At 35.6% G+C, this 23,185-nt stretch overlaps 3 protein-coding genes across 4 annotated transcripts; 2 read left to right on the forward strand and 1 right to left on the reverse strand.

The window, feature by feature from the left end:
- Nucleotides 1,465-4,753, forward strand: LOC109718740 (protein SPIRAL1-like 3). Its single transcript, XM_020245136.1, has 3 exons — nucleotides 1,465-1,565; nucleotides 3,201-3,438; nucleotides 4,300-4,753. Exons 2-3 carry the CDS (start codon nucleotides 3,220-3,222, stop codon nucleotides 4,429-4,431), a joined length of 351 nt encoding a protein of 116 aa, XP_020100725.1. The 5' UTR covers nucleotides 1,465-1,565; nucleotides 3,201-3,219; the 3' UTR covers nucleotides 4,432-4,753.
- Nucleotides 5,893-13,563, forward strand: LOC109718737 (ras GTPase-activating protein-binding protein 2-like). 2 transcript variants are annotated; one of them, XM_020245126.1, is made up of 10 exons: nucleotides 5,893-6,059; nucleotides 7,598-7,647; nucleotides 7,727-7,864; nucleotides 9,629-9,935; nucleotides 10,202-10,434; nucleotides 10,968-11,145; nucleotides 11,485-11,606; nucleotides 11,686-11,751; nucleotides 12,519-12,582; nucleotides 12,914-13,563. In XM_020245126.1, the coding sequence occupies exons 2-10, from the start codon at nucleotides 7,600-7,602 to the stop codon at nucleotides 13,222-13,224; spliced, it is 1,467 nt and encodes a 488-aa protein (XP_020100715.1). In that variant the 5' UTR covers nucleotides 5,893-6,059; nucleotides 7,598-7,599; the 3' UTR covers nucleotides 13,225-13,563. The 2 variants fall into 2 exon arrangements, with proteins under 2 accessions (XP_020100715.1, XP_020100716.1); XM_020245127.1 differs by having other exon boundaries at nucleotides 12,865-13,003.
- Nucleotides 14,245-21,715, reverse strand: LOC109717884 (phosphoserine phosphatase, chloroplastic). The gene is made up of 8 exons (XM_020243824.1): nucleotides 21,584-21,715; nucleotides 18,761-18,987; nucleotides 17,367-17,499; nucleotides 16,789-16,896; nucleotides 15,932-16,025; nucleotides 15,645-15,794; nucleotides 15,520-15,573; nucleotides 14,245-14,642 (listed from the first exon to the last, which is right to left on the reverse strand). Exons 2-8 carry the CDS (start codon nucleotides 18,981-18,983, stop codon nucleotides 14,517-14,519), a joined length of 888 nt encoding a protein of 295 aa, XP_020099413.1. The 5' UTR covers nucleotides 18,984-18,987; nucleotides 21,584-21,715; the 3' UTR covers nucleotides 14,245-14,516.

A 23,185-nucleotide genomic window follows, 5' to 3' on the forward strand; every position in this document is an offset into this window, starting at 1 on the left:
TGTGAACGGGGTTTATAACAAGGGCCTGAAGCCCACAATGCTAGGCTGGGCCGGGTTTATAACAAATGGACTAGGCCAACATTGTGGACTAGGTCCATGCAAGAAAATTCTCCTTACCAAGACATTTTAACTACCCTTCCCTCTTATCCCTCAAATTATTTGTTGTTGCAGCGGCACTTTCAATACCTTTTGTGACATCCCGCTTTCCAAAACTACTCTAACCTGAACTCGAGCGTAGCCAATCATCCAAAATATTATAATCGGATTAAGAGATTTGGCTCTAGTGTATTTTATATATAGAACTATTCAAAATTCTGATGTACTGCATTTTTTTTTTCCAAAGCTCTATTGTCCTTGTCGGGCTAAAGCACACTCACAAGTATCAGATAATGTTAGACTCGTCTAACTAGATTTAGCTAATTTTTGTGGGGAACCGTGCTCTATCCATAACGGTCGCCAGCCAGGGAGCCACTAAATGTTCGTTGTATGACTCTAACTCAGCCGAGACTTATATTACATTTTTTTTTTACTGGTGATTGACTCTAATACCAAATGTGAGATCCTGCTTTCCGGAAGATCATAAATCCTGTAACTACTCTAGCTCTAGGCTTACTCAATCCTCTAAACCTCTTAATTGGACTGCAGTATTTTAGACTGTGGTTAGGCTAAACCCGGAGCTGACATCTTTCTATTTTTATAGTATGTATTTAATATTTTATTAATTGCTTTAATTAATTATTTTATCAAAAAAATGTTAAGTTAGATAAAAATCAAAACTAAAATGTAATATATATATATGAAAGTTTAGAAACAAAAAAGTTTAGAAAAAAAGTTAATAGATAGAATTATAACAAAAGAGACTACCAAAACATTTTATTCTATTATTTTGGTCAAAATACATGGAGAACCATTACATGCAAGGTATTCTGAAGTGGACCCCTCAATTATAATTTTACCTCTATTTTGTTGGGATAAGTTCTATATATTTTTACCTTTATTTTGTTTAGAAAAAATATACATTGAGGACCCTCAAAAATGGGAGAAATTTTTTTTATCACAGATATTTCATGTGTGAATAATTTTAATTAATACAAAATTTTCATATTACACGAAAATATGATAATAAAATATTTTTAAAACATCATTTTATTACAAAAGAACTATTTTCCTTCGTATAAGACTTTGTTATTCAATATGGCACAATTTAATTAGTTTAAACTATACCTTATATGATACAATTTTTAAAACAGTCCATTAATGATTAATAAGTAATAGAGTCGCTAAATTTGAGAATATATTTTTTTAATTGCACTAATTATAAAATTCCAAATAAAAAAAAAAAGACTGTGAGGACTCAGAATAAAAACATAAAAGTTGAGAGGTCCTTTTCAAAACGTCCCATTATTGAGGGTCATTTGTGCATTTTCACCTCTTCGTTTTATTTCAAACACTGTTTTGCTCGCACACTATAAATGGATCAAACAGAGACCCTCGTTCTCCTCTTACCTCTCCGACTCTCCAAATTCGCGAAGGGCGCGTCGCTCTCCCTCGATCCCCGATCCGAGGTACGAAACCCTAATCCCCAACCCTAGATCTCCTCCACCGCCGCTCGAATCCACGGTTTCCCCGCAATTTTCGCCGTTTTTTCGCCCGATCTAGCTATAATGGAGTCCAATCACGGCTCTCTTACGCTGCAATCGCCTCTCTTGTGGGGTTAATCGTCTCAGATCTGATGCTAGATCATGGAATTTTCCACGGATCGTGGTTTTTTTTTGGTGTTTGATCGTGGCTTCTCGCGAAATGGAGCCCACGATCTCGCGAATCGGTCCTCGTTTTTGTGATTTGTTGCTTGTTTGATGTATCTTGGCATGGAAATTGCGAAATTGTGTGGTTTTTTTTTTTTTATGTGAATGGTGACTCTTCTGGTAGGTCTCTTGGCAATTGGAGGAATGCGTGAACGTAGTCTTGTGGTAGTATAATTCGGGCCTGATTTTGTAATTTTTGGAGGGTTTTTTCCTTGATTCATTAGTCCATTAGTTGGTAGGGGAAATGGATGGTGAGAATATAAACCCTATTGAGATTTGAATGCTCTGTGTTGTCTAATTCATATATTGTCGTTCTATCTCTTATATTTGCATGTCAATTGCATTGAATATGGGGAGGAACAAATCAAAGCATTATGTTAGAACATTGAAGAGAAAGTTATTATAAGATGGTTGTTAAGATCCAGTTTGACGAATACTATAGGTGATGCTTTTATTATATATGTACATTGCTGGTATGCACCAGAAATGGATCAAAGTTTTGCTAGTGTAGCTCAAATTAATTTGTTTCAAGGGCATGGAGGACTTTCAATGCAGTGGCCATCTGGCTATTGTTGGCTTAAGAGGGCCAACATCTTGTCCTGTGACGGAAGGTTGGATTGGCCCGAATCACGTTCGAAATAGCGTGAGGTCGGCTTGGGTTGAGTCATGTTCAAAGTGGCGTGAGGTTGGTTGGGCCGAGCCACAATTGAGATCCGTGAGCGTTCTGTCCGTACGCTTTAAGTGAATTGGTCGCGTATTTCTAACAACTCGAGTTTTTGGGATTAATAACGCCAACGGTCCGACGGCTATGACCTGTTATCAGTGAAATTCTGTTTTGGTGGCTCTATTGTTTCTCTATTGTGCTTATATAATTTTAGATTTCTAGATTTTGTGGAGTTACCATAGATTGAGGTATGCAACTGCGAGACATTTCCCTTTTCTTTGTCATAATTTTCTGTTTTATTGCCAAAGGATGATTAGGTATTAGAGAATGGAGGTTTGCTGATAAATAATGTTTTTTTTTGGTTTATAGTTAGGACTTCTTTTTATTATCCATAAATTACTTTTGGCTAAAACGCAATTCTAACCTAATTAGAGTTAGCCCCAAAATATCTATTTCCTTGTAAAATTTGGGATTTCTGATATTGCACAGCCTAGTCGGGGTTCTTAAACCACATAAGATGGGCTGCGGGGTCAGCAGTGTGGAGGCCAGAGTTATCAACACAATTCGTTGATAGTCATAATGTCATTTTTTGTTGTTGATAGTTTGGACTACTTTTTATTATCCATAAATCACTTTTGGCTATAAAACAATTCTAACCTAAGTAGAGTTAGCCCTAAAATATCTATTTCCTTGTAAAATCTGGGATTTCTGATATTGCATAGCCTAGTCAGGTTTCTTAAACTGCAGAAGATGGGCCGTGGGGTCAGCAGTGGTGGAGGCCAGAGTTCTCTGGGCTACCTTTTTGGGAGCGGCGAGGCTCCCAAACCGGCTGAGAACACTCCGCCTGCCCAGAAGCCGGCCCCATCCCCACCAGTCGATAACACCAAGCAGATCCCTGCCGGCATCCAAGGAAGGCAAACCAACAATTACTTCCGTGCTGATGGCCAGAACACTGGCAACTTCATTACAGTAAGAATTCATTTGCTCAATTTGTTAGAATTAGAAATTTACTTCTGGGATCATAATTCCTTCCTAACTAATGCTATTTGATGTTGTAGATGCCTATGGGAACATATTCTTCGACATATTTCTTAATACATCCTTGAAGTTTGAAAAATGAAATATATAATATATCGTCAAATTTTGAAAAATGTAATATATGTTGATCGTTTATATGAGCTATTAAAATTTGTATCTTATTTCCATTCGTCCCCTAATGCTTTCTACTCCCGTCCATGTATATGAGCCTTTGCTCAGGCAAAGGCTTGGTGATGCGCACTAACTTTTTTGAATTGCTCTTATCATTTATATAATATGTTTTATTGTTTCTAAAGAACAACTTTACCCACACAATCTTTGCTTCATATCCTCCTATTTTATTTGTGGCTCTATTTATTTATATATTCTTATTTTCAATCTTGACTGGTATATGAAATTATTTTACTATGAGATTTCGTGCAATATCTGTGAAGCTTTATCTTGATGCAGATATTGATATAACGGTAATTGTGGCTTTTGCTGAGTGGAACTCCAATTTTCTCTATTTCTAATTTACTAGAGTCGGCACTTACCTCCTATTTTATTTTTGAACATGATCTATATAAGCGCCTTCTTTGTGTAGCTTCTGGAACGATTTCTCTACTTAGAAAAACATAAGTTTCCTAGAAGCTAGCTTTTTGGCTAAGAAATGGTCTAGAACCTTTTTCAGTGGGGAGAGAGTGAGGCTAATTTTAGCTTTTGAACTCTAATTGCTACAGCAAGAAGATGCAGAAGATATTTGTATTAAAAAGCTACAGCATATCATCTTATACGAATTTTCTTCTTCTCTAGGATCGACCTTCGACAAAGGTGCATGCGGCTCCTGGTGGTGGCTCCTCCCTTGGTTACCTTTTCGGCAGTGGCGGTGGCGGTAGTAGCACCGAGAACGGCAAGACAACAATTAATGCCGATTCTCCTCTGTAAGCCGGAGACTTGTAACAAGATGAAAAACCAGTGCTCGTTTCCCTATGTTCAGGGAGTACTGATGTTTCATTTGCTAAGAAGACTCGTCTATTGTGTATTATACATCTACATGTCGGAAGTGCTTCTTTGAAAAAGCCAGTTCGGCTTTACGTGAACGTGTCGATCTATGGAACAACAGCTCCTGGGTTATCAGTTTCCATATGTTGTTCTTACATCATCTTCTGTTGTTGCATTGAAATGTTTTTACCCCTCTCTGTTTGTTGTTTTAAATTGAATTGAATTGAATCTTATGGTCCAAGACGCGGCTCGGCTTTGAACTGAAGTTCCTCTGGTTTGTTTGCCTGGTAGGAAGTAGGAAGTGAGTGGTGTAAAAGTTGAAAATGTTTCATTTCTTTTATTTACATCGAAAATTCCCATGCTAGCATTTAGGAGGGTCTAAAATAGTTACAGAAACGAAATTTTCTCGTAAATGACTTGTTAATGTTTTGGAAAAGTTTGGTTATGACTGAAATTAATTTACGATGAACCAAACCTTTAATAAACTTCACCACTAGCGAGACCAAAGTCAGTTGCAGTGTTTTGAAAGAAATGAGTTACAACTGAACTTAATTTATGGCGAACCAAACAACTAAAGTAAATATTTTTTGTGGAAAAATGCTTTTCTCTTCTCCTATACTATTACTGAAAAAAAAAAAAAAAGCTCATATGCTTTTAAAAACACCGAATTATTGGTGTTTATAGGTTTACAGTTCTTGGATTAAAAAATGTGCGATTAGAATGACAGTAATTTTTTAAGGTTGAATGGATAAAAATAATTAAATGGATAAATCTAACGGCAGAAAACTCGCAAATATTAACTGCTTTATATTTTTACAAGCACCATAGCCGAACTTTAAAGAAAAGAAAAGGCAAGAACAATTAACCTAATTATTATATCAATGACTACTGGCTAATAACTAATAGAATTATTAAATTAATAAAAATTCTAACCTGGTTAAATTTAATAATTCAAATAAAGAAATTAGAAATTAACAAGGCAAATGAGCAAAAGTAAAGCTGAGGGAATTATTTCATGAGCTATTCTCCATTTATTATTATTATTATTATTTTGAAATTAATTTTGTACATTTTTTTATTATTGTATTATATATATATTTTGCAACAGTCCTATTGCTGATGTTGTGTTTTCAACCAATAAAGTATTTTTTTTTCTTAAAAGAAGATATGTGATTGATTAGCTACAGATAATGCGGTGTAAACATGGTTAAGTTCCCCCCCTTCTTCAACTCTTCGCATACCGACCCCGGCCCAAATTAATTGTGGGCTCGAAGCCCAATGAGCCGCTTATACACCGAAAACCACCGAATCCTCCTCTTGCACACGACTCACACCCAACCACAAAAACCCCAACCCCTCGACCCAACGCCACATTCTCTCTTCCTCTCTCTTTCTCTCTCTCTCTCTCTCTCCTCTCTCTTTCGCTCTCCCCATTTTGAGCTCCGCTTCTCTCTCTCTCACTCTCTCTCTACGCCGCCACCTCCCTCTCTCCTCTTCTAGGGTTCCGATCGCCGCCGCCGCCGACGATCGGAATCCACCTTATCCTCCGCCGCCGCCGCCGCTTGGAGAACGTGAGCTCTCTCTCTCTCTCTCTCTCTCTCTCTCTCTCTCTAAACTTCATGACAATCTTATATGTGCCCAAGATTTGATCCTGAGTGTATTAATCCTCTGTTCCGATTGCTGATGATAGGTTCTTATGTTAGAGTTGAGGAGGATCATTTTTTTTTTTGTTCTTTTTTCCCTGGTGTGTTGGAACGGGAGCTTTAAAACACGGTTTTTGGGGTTTTCTATGTAATTTTTGTAGTGAAGGGAGTGGGTTTCTTTAGTTTGATTTTGTCCCGAGTTTGATCGATCTGGTGTGGATTCTAGGGTTTAAGGTTTAGGGGCTTTTTGCGGGGTATTATATTTTTGGGTGTTTATGTAAATCTTAGGTCTCGGTTTTGAAGGTTGATTATTAGAGGGTTTAACTGTTCAACTTATTTGATTATACCTTGTGGCTTGGTCGGCCTTTGCTTTATCGAGGGCGCAAATTTTGATTCTAATTATCAGGTAATTGTTTGATCGGAAGGACTCGAAATTTGTTTGTATTTACTTGGAGAAGGACTTTGTTCTTGAAAGAAGTCATCTTTCCTTATTTTTGTTTGCACTGTGGTATATTTGCAGTAATTCGCATTTCAAGTCCTTCTGATCAAATTATTAGATGGTTTTGTGTGGATAATCCTTTCTCTGAGTCTGAGGGCCTTATCTTTATAAGTTAGGCTGATAATCCTTTATAGGTCTTAGATGGTTACGTTTCTGCTTGCAGAGGAACTGTAGAGGTTCTGTTGTTTACTTAGAAGTGTATGGACCTTAACTATACTGTAGTGTATTTTGAAATGGACATTTGAACCAAGAATTTAAGTACCCATTAGCACGAGTTGTATCCACCGTGTCATATTGTGCCAACAAGATATTGATACGATACAGTTCCCATGCAGATGACACAGCTCAAAGTTCTTTTTTTTTTTAAATTAATAAGTAATTTTCTCAATAAAGTTCAAAAGATTAGATAAAGATACATAATAAGCAATAAGTATCTTTTTGCTAAAGAAAATAAATATTTCATGCCTTTATGTGTCGGCACATATGTATTTTTTTGTGATCGACACGCATTGGCACGGTATCGAACCATGCCGGTAAATTTTCGGCACGACCCCATGCCACGGCACTTAAATTCTTAATATGAATCCTAGAAATTTGGCTTTACTACTTCATCTTTCATTACTATTTATTTCAGAAAAATTCCTTCAAGTTATACTAAATGGTTTCCATTAAGGCACAATATAATGTTTATGTTCTGTCAAATCAGTAACAGAAAATTCTACTAGGCAACAAAATATCATATTATTATGTCAAGAGTACTTAAAATTAAATATACTATGAGGTGAGGTTGTGAAATTAAAGCCGTACAAGTTCAGGTACCTGTTTCATAACGAGCTCTGTTCAGCTTAGGGTTTTATACTTTTACCTACTGTTTATACATCAGTCGTGTTTATTTGGGGATAAGGTAATCATTTTATTCCGTAATAGATCACTTGATGGAAACTCTGTGCTGCTAAATCTATTGCAGAAATGGCGCTGCAAGCTGCAACTTCTGTTCCTCAACCTCCTCCACAAGTGGTATCAATCTTTTTTTTTTTGGCTTCCATTTTTAAGTTTGCCTTTCCTAATTCGCAGCATTATTTTTTTTTCCCTTCAGATTGGCAGCGCCTTTGTTCAGCAGTACTACCACATTCTTCATCAATCACCAGAATCAGTGTACAAGTTTTACCAGGACACAAGCATGCTAAGCCGGTCAGATGCTGATGGAGTGATGACATCAGTAACTACAATGCAGGTATTTCCCTGCTTTTCTGTACAGACTATGTTTTACCTTGTCATCTTTTTTATCAATCTTCTAATGCTTGGTAATAATGTATGTGCCTGAAAAAGATCTTTTTTCATGTTGGCATCAATGGAATATTCTGTATTTTGGTATTCTAGGAGATGCTGTTTGCTATTATGTTTTTTTCCCCCCTTTGCTTCCAAGTTTGATTCACAATTATGATTTTTTTTCCTCCCTTTGGTTATAAGTGTGCAATGAATTGATTTTATTGTATGCTGCAAGCCTCCAAGGATAGGCACAAAATTATCAAGTGAATGCAGTGAAAATTAAGAGAGAAAGGTTCTTTGTGATTCTCATTGCTGTGATGTAGTACATTCTTGGAAATGTATAGACATGGAGAATTAGAAGGAAAGCAAAATAGATTGGCAAAAAAAGAGTGGAAATAGGTACATAACCTACCGCTAAGAAAGAAACTTTTCATGTTACAGTACACCATATACAGGGACTACTTGTGGAGTACATGGTTACTATATTTTTTTATATGCAGTTTTCTTCTCACATTCAAACATTTCTAAATAAGAACTGTTGGTATCAGTTATAAATATAATTTAACCAAGGATTTGAGTGCTGTGGCACTAGGCTGTGCAAAAAACTTGATGGCACGGTACGGCACGGTGTGTACCATGCCGTGCCAATGCCTGCTGGTCACAAAAGAACCTGTGCCCCGATACACAATGCCGTGAATTGTTTTTCTTCTTGGCACCAATATGTTCTAATCACTTACTGCATATCTTTGTCAACTCTTTTAAACTTTATTGAGATAACTACGTACTAATTTCAAAGCAGAGAGGATTTTGAGCGGTGCTATCGGCATGGGGGCCGTATTCTGCTGATATCTTGTCGGCATGGTGGTCATGGCCTGTATTGATGGGCATTTAAATTCTTTAATTTAAGTAAATGAAACTCCCATCGAGTACTATTCTTTTTCAAAAGACGTTAAATCAACCCTACTTGGTTGAAATTTGTTGCAGTATAATAAGAAATCTCGCAACAACCTTTTCCTTGATATCAGGTAAAGATACATCTTTGATAAAATTGATTTGCATTAAGTGCTATTCTTCTCAAAGATAATAAATCAAACCTTCTAGATGAAATATTATCTGTATAGGCTTCAACTGCTGCCAGAAAATATGGTGACAAGTTCCCCAAAATCCGAAAAAATATATATTTTAAAAATTAGTTTCTTAAATAAGCTTCAAGTTTCATATTTTAGAAAAATTACAATGAGGCTCATTTAGATCAGGTTCTTTCCTTTTCAGTCCTTCCCTTTTGATATTGCTATAGAAATTGTGACTTACATGATAGTCTCTCAACTTATCCTCTGTTCTGTATTGTAGTCATAGATTTTTTTTTAAAATATATATATATATATATATATATATATATATATATATAGGTTTGCATATAAATCTTTTGTTTTGCTCCTTTTAGGTTGAGTTCTTCTTCCCCAGATATTCCCCTTACCATTCATAATCTACTTTTCCACCACCAAATTCTCCCACATCTACTCCCTTCCCCACTCTAATATGATTTACATCATTCTCTTGGCTCGAGTTAACCACCTATTATATATTTCCTCGACATTGAATGGACAGTATTGGCTGCTGGAATTTTATTTGACTGATATCCCTGTGTTGTGGATTTCATTTTGTTGACTACCAAAAGTGATTACTGGATTTGCATATTGATATTTTCTAGGCTTATTTGGTTGTGCAGGCCATCAACGAAAAGATATTGTCCTTGGACTTCCACAACTGTTTTACAGAGATAGAGACTGCAGACTCTCAGTTGTCTTACATGAATGGAGTCTTCATTGTCGTAACTGGAACCTTGATTGGGACTGACAATGTTAAGCGGAAGTTTACCCAATCATTTTTTCTCGCCCCGCAGCAAACCGGAGGATACTTTGTCCTCAATGATGTGTTCAGATTTATAAAGGCAGACTATCTGGGGGGAATTAATCAACTGGTTGTCAATGAGTCGGAGAACAATGGCGCAGATGGTGCTTTAACTCCGGAGCCAGGTACAATCATTACTGACTTACTCTTTCTTTTACCCCTTGTTTAGATGGAGAGAATGGGAGTGAATGAAGAGAAACCTAGAAGAGAAATTTTTTTTATTTTCTCTCACTTGGTGAAAATGAGAGAATGAGAGGGAAAAGTGTTTGTTTGAAAACTCACTGTTGGTTTGGTTTGCTTTTGCTGGTTGTTCTTTGGTTTTCTTGCACACTCCCACAAGAAATAGCTCATGTCAAATTCAAACTTTATATTATTCTGTGTCTGTTGACAGAACCCACTCCAGCTACGGAACATGATATTGAAGTCAACCCAGTATCAAAGGGGATTGCTGACTTGGGCGACGAAGTAGTCAACCCATCTGAGGACAGTGATTTTTCGGGGGTTGAAAATGGAAATGATGTTGATCCACCTGTCCAGGTAACTCCAGGTGATGCTCAAGAAGCTTCGCAGGCTGCTGCTACTGTGTCTCAGGAGAATGTGCCTAAGAAGTCTTATGCATCAATAGTGAGTTGTTATTCTTGTCATTTTCCTTTTATCTATGTCACATAATTAGTAAGCCCTGCGCACCCCTTCCCCACTCCCCCCACCCCAAAAAAAAAGGCTTAGTTTCTGCTTTCAGCTGCAGCCTCCTATAGTGGAGTGTTTTGCAAGCATAACACAAAAGCTTTTGCTATTATGGAAAGTTGACATTAGATTTCTAGCCCCCCAAAATTGGGGCTCCAATTTAGAGCTACTGATAATGCTCCAGGGAGAAATTGTGGGCGGGGATTTTACCGTAGTGCTTCTCGGAGTAGCACTATTCAAATATCACTTAATCAGATAGGCCCTGCTCTTCTTTATGAGCCAATCACAAATACGCAATACCAGAGGGTTATATATGTGTGAATACTTGTATTCTGAGGGTGTATATGCAGAAGTAATAAATGATGATCATTATTCTTTATTTGTTAGATTTCTCTGCTTTAACCGCTACAAACAATTGTGGACCTAGTAAAGCACACATTTATTAGTTATTTCTGTTATCAATGGATTGGCAGGTTAAAGTGATGAAGGGGAGCCCATCACCAGCTCCAATATATGTGCCTGTTACCAAACCAAATACTCTGGGTCCAAACCCTGAGAAACCGCGGGTTGTGCCAACAACACCCGCTAATGCGCCAGAGACCACGGTTCCTAACGACAATAGTGCCCCTGAAAACAACGAATCTCATGATGGTATGTCCAGCACTAGCATGCCTAGCATTGGTGGCTCTTTTGCATGCATACCCCTGCAAACATGTGAAATTGCATAACTGGTCCTGCATATATAGATAGGGATATGCGTGTGTGCCCCTGAAAATCATATTTATCTGCATTCGCTCACCTGCTGGGTGAATACATACCAAACCATTTTTTACATTGCATCCGAATAAAGAAGATTTATTTCTTCTGGTAGATGCACAAATTCCAATTTTACTGGGGTACTAATGTGATTTTGCATGGATTTATATGCAAAAAAAATTCAGAGGTTTGGCTATGATGTCCTGTGGTTTCCTGACTTCTACCTATATGCAGTTGAGGGTTATTCGGTATATATCCGAAATTTGCCTTTGAATGCAACTGCTGAACAAGTCGAGGAAGAGTTCAAGAAATTTGGAACTATTAAACCTGGCGGCGTGCAAGTTAGAAACCATAAGGTTTGTCAGATGGACCTTGAGACATAGCTTGTTGTCTATTTTAACTGAAGCTTTACTTGTATTACTGACTGGATGGCAGATTGAACGCTTCTGTTTTGGCTTTGTGGAATTTGAGTCGTTGAAATCCATGCAAGATGCAATTGAGGTATGGTTCTTGAACTTGGTCCGTCACTTTTAAGGTTACCTGCTTTCAAACGATTTTTATTTTCAATATCTTTTGGAGGAATAGTTGTATTTATATAAAAACCATTGCATCCTGTTCTTTACAGTGGGACATTTATTATTTTCAGCAGCTTAAGTTCTACACTCAAATGTTTTTGTTCTGGTGGGGTACTTTTTTTTTGGTTTTGAGCTGGGAGCAACAATTTCGGCTTTAAGTTAGAGCGCTCGAGTTAGTGTAATATTATTAATATATTCTCTACTTCATGGTGGTACCTCTAGTATCATCAACAGAGCATCTGCACCTTGTTCCATTCATCTCTGATGCTACATTATATATTATTATTTTTTTTTTCAGTCACTAATTTTAAACCTGTAGCAATTTTGTTTGGTTGACATTATCTCGCGACATAATATCTTCATAATTTTTCCTTTATTCATTTTAACCGTTAAGTTTTTTTAATTCTAATAAAAATCACTTTTTCATTTTATGTTTTGAACCTTCAAAATTTGAGCCTGGAAATGTTAGTCCAAAGCTGTGAGAGACTGCTGGCTGTTTACAATCCGAATTTACTCTTTGTTGCTTTTCACTCTGCTTATGTTAACAAAATATAAGGCATCTGATCAGTCTCATACATTATCTCTTTTTTTAGTTTAGTTTACAAGTTGTTGCAGTTTTGTATATGAAGGGTCTATTTGGCTGGTTATTTATCATCTAGATTTTTTTAAAAAAAGTTTTTAATGAATTCTTAGGCCTCACCAGTTCTATTTGGAGGGCGCCAAGTTTATGTTGAGGAGAAGAAAACCACAACGCGAGGTAAGTATTGATTTCGGTGCTGCAAAATATGAAATTTCATAGACTACAACCATATAAAAAATCGGATCTTATGGCGGTACACAAAAATAGATGAATTTGCGAGGATACTTGCGTAAAGCGTCCCAAAAATTAATTTTGTGGGCTAGAATCATGTAATACAGTCACCTACCTCGGACTAATGAATCCATTTTCTTTCTCATTCCTTGCGTGTAAATAAAAACACTGAGCATACTGAAAAATTTGTTTTAACTTTGTTATTTGGTTAACTTTTCTTTTCACAAGGATTGAATGCTGATGCTGATGCTGATGCTGATGCCTTTTGTTCTCCCAGTTGTTAATGGTGTCGTGACCCATAGCGGCAACAGTAGCGGGAGGGGTCGCTACCCAGCGGGGCGGGGCGGTTTCCGTAACGACAGCTACAGGGGAGGCCGCGGGGCCTCCGTTGGGAACGGCAACGGGGGAAACTACAAGAGGGGCGAGTTCCGGAACAGGGGAGCCGACTATGTGGGCCGCGGTGGCTGGTCAAATCCTGCGCGTGCCGCCGCCGCCGTCGACGGTTATCAGCAGCGCGCTTTCCAAAACGGGAATGGGCGGTTTGGGAACCGGCTAAACGGGCCGAGGCAAGCCACAGTCTCTGCCTAGGAGAGGAACATAGCACGACACGGTAATTTTGTCAGGGTAGAACCCCTCTAATGCATGATTCTTTTACGCCCCACCTTTTTGATGAATCAGAGGGCTCCGCTGCCCCTTTTTCTCTTTTTTGTCCTCTCCCTATCCCTAAGTAGAGATCCTCCTAAATAGAGATGTGATTCTTAACTAAAAAAGAACCTTAATAGTGCCGAGAGAATTAATGTTTTTTGAGCCTGGGTTGTTGCAACTGTGGTAACAACTAACATTCCATATTTGCAGAATAGGGAACCTATCCTTTTTTTGTTGTTGCTATCAAGTTTCTAGCGTCTTTTAGAAAATGAACTTTGATTTTGGGATTTAAATGTTATATATATATATATATATATATATATATATATATATATATATATATATACCCCCCCCACCCTGTTTGTTATTCTATCTGATTGAACCTTGGAGATTGGGACTTTCTCTTTCCGTGATATGGTCATCTTATACAGTTNAGTTAATTGATGAAGTATGTATTTTTCTAATTTGATTCAAGTGCTGAGTGTGGGTTCTTGCGCATCCCAATGAAAATATAGACCCCCCTAAAATGAATTTGCTGTCTCTATAATTCCAAGTGGGATTTTACTTCATTCAACAAAAGCTTAGTATTGCAGAGGTTATTTGTCTTTTATTTTTAGAGAAAAAGTAAAATAAGATGGTTGTAGGTAGCAGGCATTACCTTTTACTGTGTGATGTGAGATTTAATCAGGATTTATGTTTTTAATTGTTATAAATATAAATAGTGGTGGTATATTTGGCTAAAATTACATAATATATTTTTTTGGTGTTGCAACTGCAGTAAGCTTTTGACCCATTTTTTTTCTTCACTTATTTTATTTTATTTTTTTTCCAAATACTTAAGTACTTAAGCCTCCTTTACGTCTTGCTGAAGAGACAATTAAGAATTTGTAAGCACTCACTGCGAAAAGTATATTGCATGGCACAATTTACTTAACATCACAAAATTACATCTAACAGAGATCATACTGCAAAAGCTCCATCAAAACATGAAGAACCAAAGTTACAATTACTTAATGTTCCCTTCCAAATTATTTTTCTTAAAATACGACAACAATTCCAGAACAAAAGTCAGAAATAACAGCTACAAGGTTAATTAAATTATGTACAGATATGTGAAAAATACCACAAGCCATCTTAATATCATTCTTTCCGATGAAAAAGAATAATCTTAAAAAATAAAATTCCGTGCAAGGCTTCATGCATTGAGATGCAATTTTTTTCCAAAGATTCCAGTTTTATGTTAAAGATTTTACTAGTTCCTTGAAATCAAAGAGCAGCCAATCCGCCTTTGCTGCGACAGCTTCTCGCATTTGTACCCCAGCATAGCATATAAACAGGTCAGCTCCACCAGGTTTCCGAGCCTGCAAATAGGAACACAAGAAAATTTCGAAAGCTCTAAATTCAACTTTCAAATTTTTCAAAATGATCTAGAAGACACGAAAATTTGACAAAATGGGTTATTTTGATTGATGGGAGGAAACAAAAAAAAAAAGGAAGAAGACATCAACATAAAAAGCAATTAGTTGTGCCCTTCATCCTATCTGATACTTTCAGTCAACCAACCACTGCCCAGTGAGTTGCAGCCTTATCTTCATTTTGATTTTTAAAAATCAATTTTGTTTTAAAGATGATTGGATTCGAACGGAAGTGGAGCACGTGCAGAAAATAGAAGCATAACATGTAATATGATGTGCTATGAACGGAAAATATATTGAGGCATGTTTGATAGGATAACTAAGTTAACCAGTCATAAATCGGCCCATGGAGCTCAAAGCAATGATCAGAATGATTATTTATTCAAAAGGTGTAATAAAAAATATATATATACATATTAAAGGTGCTTCTGGAGAAAGCTCCTTCTCTTTCAACTTTAGAAGACTTACGAGCATATAAGAACATTAATGAACAATGTATATCTGTATCTTGTTTACTCAATAAACTGAGGCACAAAGGACAACTAAAACTTAAAAACATTAGAAAACAATACTTATAGATACACCACAGCAAGTTCATGTAATTCCATTTATGCCCTGCTACATATGAATTTTCATGTATGCTCTCAAAAACTTTTAAGATCTATAGATTCTATACACTTCGACTAGTGAAACCTCTTTGAAAACTTGTTCCACTTTAAAAATGCAGATATTTTTGTATGGAACAACAATTTTAACCGTTTAGGGTATAGTTATGTAAATTACAGGGAGTATAAATGTAAAAGAACCAAAGAAAAAGAATTACCTCAAGATCAGTTGCACCATCTCCAATCATAACTAGTGTTTTATAATCATGGACCTGAAAGTAATAAATAACAATCAGCACCCAAGTGCAAATATAAAACTTCATGCTCAAAGATGGGTCCAAACCTTTCTTATTTGTTGTACTGCTGTCGCTTTTCCGCCACTTCGCGAAGTAGGCTCCGTGGTATCAAACCCAAGAAATTCTCCAGAGCTTCCGAAGAGTAGTTGATTTGCAAAGATGTTTTCAAGGGGAATACCTAGCTCCAAAGCAACAGGCTAGAAAAGAAAAAAAACAAAACAAAAAAGTACAAAGAAATATTATAGTTCTTACGGGTATTATAATATACATGACATAATGCGCCACAAGAAAGAAAATATTAAACAAAGACAACATATAAAATTAAGGAGCAGACCTTGATCATCTGGCGAAAACCTCCAGATACAAGGTAAACATCAGTCTTATTAGCCTTCAACTTTTCTATCAATTCAGAAATGCCTGGAGAAATCCTGCAGATCAAGTGGCCACATAGTAACATGGTGATTACTAGACAAATGGCATAATATGTTTATTAATGCATATTGCACTTACCACAAGTTCAAAGAAAGTGTTCATGTGAAAACCAGAACAACTTTTGTGAAAATTTAGCCATCAAAATTTGGAATACAGGATATCTATTGCCGACAAAGCATGTTAAGACTTATTTTATGACTCGTTTGTACTTTTCAGCACTTTTTCTGCAAATTTGAAAGGTTCAGTCAGAAGGCCAAATTCTTAGTAAGAAATGGGCATAAAAGTAGATGTAGTTTGACTTTAAGAACAAATTGCGGTGGTTAATGCACAAATCTAGTGATTCCTACCATTCAACATCCAGCTAAGATGAACATTGACAAGCTCAGATAATGGCTTCCATCAGTTATTCAAAATTAGAAGAAAAAGGAAAATGCAGAATGAGGTTGCTATCGCTTAGAAAATCAATACTGTAGCACATGAAGATAATGGAGGTGTTTGAAGATAACGGTTTTCTAAATTCTAGAATGTTCTGATAGAATGAGGATGTAAAGTATCAACATTGACAAACAGAATGTTCAGACTCTAGAACTCGATGCACACATACACCCAAAAAAACATACTTCTTAATTACCAAGCATGATAGAAGAAATTTTCAATTTTAAATTCCAGTTGAAAACTTTAGATAAGTTTTCTTCCGGAACACACCATTTTAAAAATCAAATAATGTTCAGTCCAGAATGGCGAAAATAACTGAAATACCTCGGTGGTCTCTTGACCAAAAAATCTTCAACTTGAGAGAGCGATGGATTGAATAAAGAAAGCCTCGCTGCAAGAGCCTCCTCAAAAGGGACAGAACCACTCATTGCCCTAAAATTTCATCAGAAGTGATAATTCAGGAGTCAACTTCTACATTTAAAGAAATTCTATACTAGAATAAAGCTTCTCAACCTTTTCAGCACAGATTCAGTTTGGTCCCCAATCTTTCACTTGTTAATACCCTAACCTGTGTAATGTTCCAATCTTACCCTTTCACTTTACCCTAACTATCTAATTGTTAACACCCTTGCTGTGCCTGTTATTCAAATCTTACCCTTCCGTTAAGTTCCTCCATTAAAATAGATGTAATTGACTTTTCAACTTCTCATATGGTGTTTACCTCAGCGTATCCAACTTAACAGAGAAATCTAATGAAAAGGTTAAGATTGCAACGAAATGCAACTGAAAGTCAGGGACCAATCTGAAAACTCTTAAAAGGGATGGCAGCACATAAGTGTTCTCGGACTCGCAAAATTAAACACACTTATTTCATTTTACATAGTAAAAAAACAAGTTCTTACTTATTAGTCCATTCTGCAACAGCTTTCCCAGCCCCACAGAAATCTGCTAGTTCATCAATTCCCTCATCTAAGCACACGGTGCTGTCCACATCAAAACACACCGCGTCAGCACTGCGCCAGATCTCAAGAATCTCTGCATACAAACACACTAGATGTTTGAATAATTCAATCTACAGATATTACATATCTATCGTTGCTAAATCATCCATTCACATTCTTTTTTCCTTGCAAAATCAGCATTGTCATATATGCTCTCAAACCCCTCTAGTTACAAGAATGCCCCACTTTCGAATAACTTTTCCAAGAGAAACCCACCTTCTCTCATGAATCTGGTGACTCCTCAACTTATGATAAGGGTATGTATACATTTTACTAATGGCCGGCTAGAAGGCATCCCCGACACCTGCTTTCAAAGATGTGTCCAACCCACACAACGCCCTTTCTCGCTTCTCGCATACCAGACCAACCTCCCTTCCCAGGAGAAATTATTATCTGCACCTGGAGTACGCATACATCTCACACACCATACTCATACACTGCATTTAATTTTTAAATATATAAACCTCAATTTGACCCTCTATAATTTATCTCGTTTTCACTTTGCCACCCCGTGGTTCAAAAAATTGCACTTAATTTTTATGTGGTTGTAACCTTATTTTAACCAAAAAAATTTACCATCGCATTGAATAACAAAGTGAAATTTTTTTAATAACCACCGAGTAGTTAAGTGTAACTTTTGAACCACAGGGTGGCAAAGTGAAAAGGAGCCACGCCCCTTAATTATATATATTTTATATTAAGATCCTTTTATTTGTCTGAATCAAATAATTTTAACCAGATAGATTGAAAAATTTACCAATGATATAGAAAATTGTAACTAATGAAGCAGATGATTAAGCAATTAAATGGGTTGAACAACAAAGGAAGACATGATGAAATGTACAGATGCATCAAGTGCAGGCAATAGTTTCTTAAAGCTATAAAATAACTCAAATCTAATAGCTTAAAATGTTAAACAGTAAATTAAAATTTTAAAATATTAAATGATCATTTTCAAATTGCCCAAAGTTTATATTAGTTTTATGAATTTTTATCGATATTAAAGGCTTTTATAGATAACTTTCAATACACTTCCAAATTATGATTGGCGAATAAATATTTATCAAAATTTAAAAATAATATTACTATTTGTTCAAGATTCAGCAGTAACTATGACTCCGCTGCAAAGCGCAGGCCCTTCAGTAGTTTTTCAAGAAACTGCTTTTCGACGGGTATACAAACAAACTCAGATATTACAAGCGAGTAATTTAAAATGGATGATTTTGCAAGGATGTCTAATTTTAAAGCTAATTAAAACCATTCCTACAGAAAAATAAAAAATTCTTGGAAATAACCTTTCGTAGGTAAAGTGTTGGCGAACTGCATGGAAGTGGTACCCTTTGAGACCTCCAATGAAGCTGCTACAACAAAGAGAGGCTTGGAAGGTTTCATAGTACTGAATGAATGCGTAAGCAATCTCACAGGTAGATGAGAAGCAAGTGATGTTTGAAGAATAGAACGACGGGAGCAACGGGATGGACGAACTGGATTGATCCGAACATTAACCAGCCCAGCCATAAATCTATAATTAATCATCAAAAGAGAGCATATGATCATGGAATCTTATAGATGGAAATTTGTAAAATGAGAAGGAAATTGAAAGTGGGGACAGAAGTATAAGTGCACACATATGCCAAAGAAAATATTAGAAGATACTCTTTCTTTTTCGGAGTTCAATTCGAATTGTGAATGTACATTCTATAAATCTTACATAATTTATGAACTCGCATACCAAAGATTAATGAAAATGAAATTTCTTTTGATTCGAGTATAAATAATAGCTGATCTGACCCTGGCATTGCAAAGAATCATGTGTTCATTTCATTCTTTCAGCTACATATTCCACAAAATAAGTAGCCATGGTTTGTCAATTACCAACATCGACAAATTTCAATTACAAAGTTAAGATTGATTTCAAGAAATTTGCAACAAGTTATCATACATTGTGCTTATAATATGTTCAAGACGAGTATGAGGCATCTCTTGCACCTTTCATAACAGCAAGTTACATAGAACAAATTAAACTCTTTAAAACAATTCCTAACTTGAAAAAAAAAATCCATGGATTTTATTTCGTTTCGTCAAATAATTCTGCAACTCTATTTCAGTATAACTCAAAATCGTCGGTTGCTTTCTTCCTATTGTTTGTCAAATCAGCACTGAACCAACTAAATCAGAATCTACAGGAGCAAAATTTATACATATTCCCTGTATAATCCGGATGTTCCTACCTAGTTCTCGTACTTTCATTCAAAACAATTTTGTTTCTAGTGTGTATATATATATAATAATATACTATATATATATATTTTATATATTATATATATATATATAGAATTGAGCCCTATGCTTTAAAAGTACCAAGTCTTTGGTGCTTGTAAGTTTTCGGCGTACCTTGGATTAAAGGGATGTCGGTTAGCATGATGTGGGCCTTCTAGGTTGATGCTGGTGGTGTTGCAATAGTTAATACTGTCTAACGGGTGAAGAATGATTCAGCATGCGTAGATCTAATGGATAGAAAATTACAAGCCAATGCTTGGTGCTATTTAGCTAGCAACCTTAGCCGGACTCTAATATATATATATATATAATATTATATATATATAGTTGACTGGGCTACTATCGGTAGTCAATGCTGGTACTCACCAATTTATTTTGAGATGAGCTTCCAAATTGATGATCCACAGTTGACCATGAGTCTAGACCATTTTAAATGTATCTTAGAATTTCATTCGTAGATTTTGGTATCCTAAGCTGAACGATCAAAGGGTCACAATAATCTAATAATTTTAATGCCGATATGGCGGTTTAACTATAGAAGAGTTCAAATTCATAAAATTGTTTGTGTAAAGATTGTTGTGAACTATTTAAGATGAAGAGGAGTGACGGTGAAATCCTCAATATATAAAAATTGTATCATCACTTTTGGAAGGATATCGATTCCATGCCATTCATTTTTGTGTTCACTGTATGTTAGCAAAGAACCAATATCGCAAAATGTGTTGAAATTTGATTTCCAGATGTTTAAAAGTTAGATCATGTAACTTGTCTATCATCAATTTGTCCTATTCATCATAAACAAATCTAATATATCGATCTGTTACTACTAATTCTAGCAAAATATTATATTATTTTAATATATATATTATATATAATTAATGTAAGATATATTTTAATATATATAGAATGAGCTTCGCGTATGGTTATTAAGTACAAATATAGGGTTGTGATTTTTAGCCATTGGTATTAAAATTATAAATATCATAGATTATGGTGGCCCCCTAGAGTTGAGGTGTGTTTGGTGTATATAGTATAATCTATATGGGTTAAAAATAATCGGATGAGTATATAATCTGTGAATTAAACACAAGCACTAGTCTGCTTTACAAGCACCAACTGGATTCATATATATAAATGAAGTGGATATATATATATATATAATATAGATATGTGGATCTAACACTACATTAATACACATACACACACACATATATACATATATATGTGTGTATATACACACACGAGCTAGGCTGGTATACTATCGGTAGCACGGAAGCCTCTATGCTGCCAAGTTGTTTTCAATGATGTCGCTTCCAAATCGACAATCGGCTCCGTTAAACTTGATCTACACTATTAAAAGTATTTGGAAACTAAATTTCACAATTTTCCACAATTCTTGGAATAAAGTGAAATATACAAGAGAAAAAAAAAAACACAGAGAAGATAAAAGTTTTAATAGCAAAACATGAAAAGATAATAATTTTAATCATAATTCCAATATAAAAAGAAAAATGAAAAAGAAGAAGAACTAAGAAAATCACAGATGTAAGGTTTTTTTCGTTGAAGCAAAAGATCGAACACCTTAAGAGCGTCTCCTTTGCAATCGTAAACAAAACCATTCAAATCACTAGGCACGATTCATTAGTGACAATAGGTACATGCGACATTCTAAAATCATTCGAAAACACTCCCGCTAATCACAAATTCACGGTAAAAATATGCACAAAAAAAAAATGAAAAAAACGGTGCAAAAACGGAATTAGAAAAGCGTTTTTGAGCGATGAGTAGATAGAAAAAAATTAAAAGAAATTGAAAGATCCCAAATTGCAAACCCTAACCTCTCTTTTCGATCTCTCCGCGCCGAGAAATGCGATCCGAGATCCCCACGAAATGTAAGGGGAAGAGAGAGTGTGTGTTCGTGGGGCGTGAATATTAACGCTTCGCACAATATCCGACCGGTCCAGTTCGGTCCGGTTTGGTTCGGTCGGTTTGGTTCGTTTCGTGTTTTTGGGGGTAAATTGCACATTGGGTCCTCAAACTATGACCGTGTTGACACTTTACTCCTCAAACTTTAAGTTGTTGTAATATTGGCCTCTAACTTTTACAATTATCGCAATCAAATCTAATTCAATTGACTAAATATTGATATACCGCTAATGTAGAGGTGATATAGCAATATTGTAATTGATGATTGCATCAATGATGTGTTAAAATTTAGTCAACTAAATTAAATTGTGGGACTTAATTATAAAAATTTAAAAAATTCAAGCTAAATATTAAAATAAATTAGAGTTTAAAAGTGTCACAAGCCAAACGGGTAATTACCCCTTTTTTTCCTTTTTCTTGTGCCAAAGATGTATAAAGACCCATTAACTATAGGCTCTTCTGAAATAGCCCTCTCCACTCTTTTTTTTTTTTTTTTTGAGTGATTGAGAGTAGGGGCAAAAATTTATACTCAAAATCTAGACGATAAATATTTATCCAATTTGAAAAATCTATTAATTACAATAAAAATTATGGAGTCAGTGTAAATCAATGTTTGCCATATTAATGCCATGCCAGGAACGAAAACCTTGCCAAACCTTACCGCATGACAATTTTTGTTAAAATTAGCAAAATTTCTAATGATAGTAACTTAATTGAAACATGTATTAAAAGTAAGGGACCTCATTGCATGGAGAAAAAAGTTGGGGACCAATAGTGCAATTAACCTTTGGAGAGTATTAGGGTAGGTTTGTGATGTGGATATTATGGTAGGTATGGAAAAGCAATCTCCCAAGTAACACTAATTATTATTCTCTCCACCTAACTTTTGTGCACTTTGACATATTTGAGAGTCACTGCTTTACTTACCCAAAATATTTCCTACGATTTTAATATCAAGAAAGGTAAAAGTAAAAAAGAAAAAAAAATGCAATGTATATGCAGAGATTTTTTGAAATTTGGCTTCCAAATTCATAATTTTGATCCAAATTAAATGAGTTCAGTAGAGCTAATGGACGCACTAACAAACCATTACGACAGTCAATTCAGCTTGATGTTAGTGAGCCAGCTTATATTCGGCTCGAAATGAGCTTGAGATTGACCGCTCGTTTAATAAACTAGTTAAACATGAACAGGATTAGCTCGCTCATGTTCAGTTCAATATAGCTCTCTCTCTCTCTCTCCCCTATATATATATATATATATATATATATATATATATATATATATATATATATATATATATATATATATTATTTGGATTTTAAACCAATCCAAATGCAAAGAAACATATATTTTTTAATAATTAGATTAAGATTTTAAGTTTTTTTCAATTTTTCGCCGAGTAATAGTACTAATAATCTAACTTACTGTTTGCGAACTAGATTGTGTTTGGCTTGTTGACAGCCCTACTCTGTAAAAACTCAATTTTGATTCTGCGTCTCTCTTTAAATAAA

The sequence above is a fragment of the Ananas comosus genome, linkage group 12 (assembly GCF_001540865.1).
Source record: "Ananas comosus cultivar F153 linkage group 12, ASM154086v1, whole genome shotgun sequence".
NCBI lineage: Eukaryota > Viridiplantae > Streptophyta > Magnoliopsida > Poales > Bromeliaceae > Ananas > Ananas comosus.

What these genes read in the sequence shown, in the direction of transcription:
- LOC109718740 (XM_020245136.1), top strand. Translation starts at nt 3,220, where the DNA reads ATGGGCCGTGGGGTCAGCAGTGGTGGAGGCCAGAGTTCTCTGGGCTAC. An exon ending in ACACTGGCAACTTCATTACA is followed by an intron (nt 3,439 to 4,299) that starts GTAAGAATTCAT and finishes CTTCTTCTCTAG; the next exon opens with GATCGACCTTCGACAAAGGT.
- LOC109718737 (XM_020245126.1), top strand. Translation starts at nt 7,600, where the DNA reads ATGGCGCTGCAAGCTGCAACTTCTGTTCCTCAACCTCCTCCACAAGTG. An exon ending in AAACAACGAATCTCATGATG is followed by an intron (nt 11,146 to 11,484) that starts GTATGTCCAGCA and finishes ACCTATATGCAG; the next exon opens with TTGAGGGTTATTCGGTATAT. An exon ending in GAAGAAAACCACAACGCGAG is followed by an intron (nt 12,583 to 12,913) that starts GTAAGTATTGAT and finishes TTGTTCTCCCAG; the next exon opens with TTGTTAATGGTGTCGTGACC.
- LOC109717884 (XM_020243824.1), bottom strand. Translation starts at nt 18,983, where the DNA reads ATGGCTGGGCTGGTTAATGTTCGGATCAATCCAGTTCGTCCATCCCGT. An exon ending in GTTTTCGCCAGATGATCAAG is followed by an intron (nt 15,795 to 15,931) that starts GTCTGCTCCTTA and finishes TTTCTTTTCTAG; the next exon opens with CCTGTTGCTTTGGAGCTAGG. An exon ending in ATGGTGCAACTGATCTTGAG is followed by an intron (nt 14,643 to 15,519) that starts GTAATTCTTTTT and finishes TCCTATTTGCAG; the next exon opens with GCTCGGAAACCTGGTGGAGC.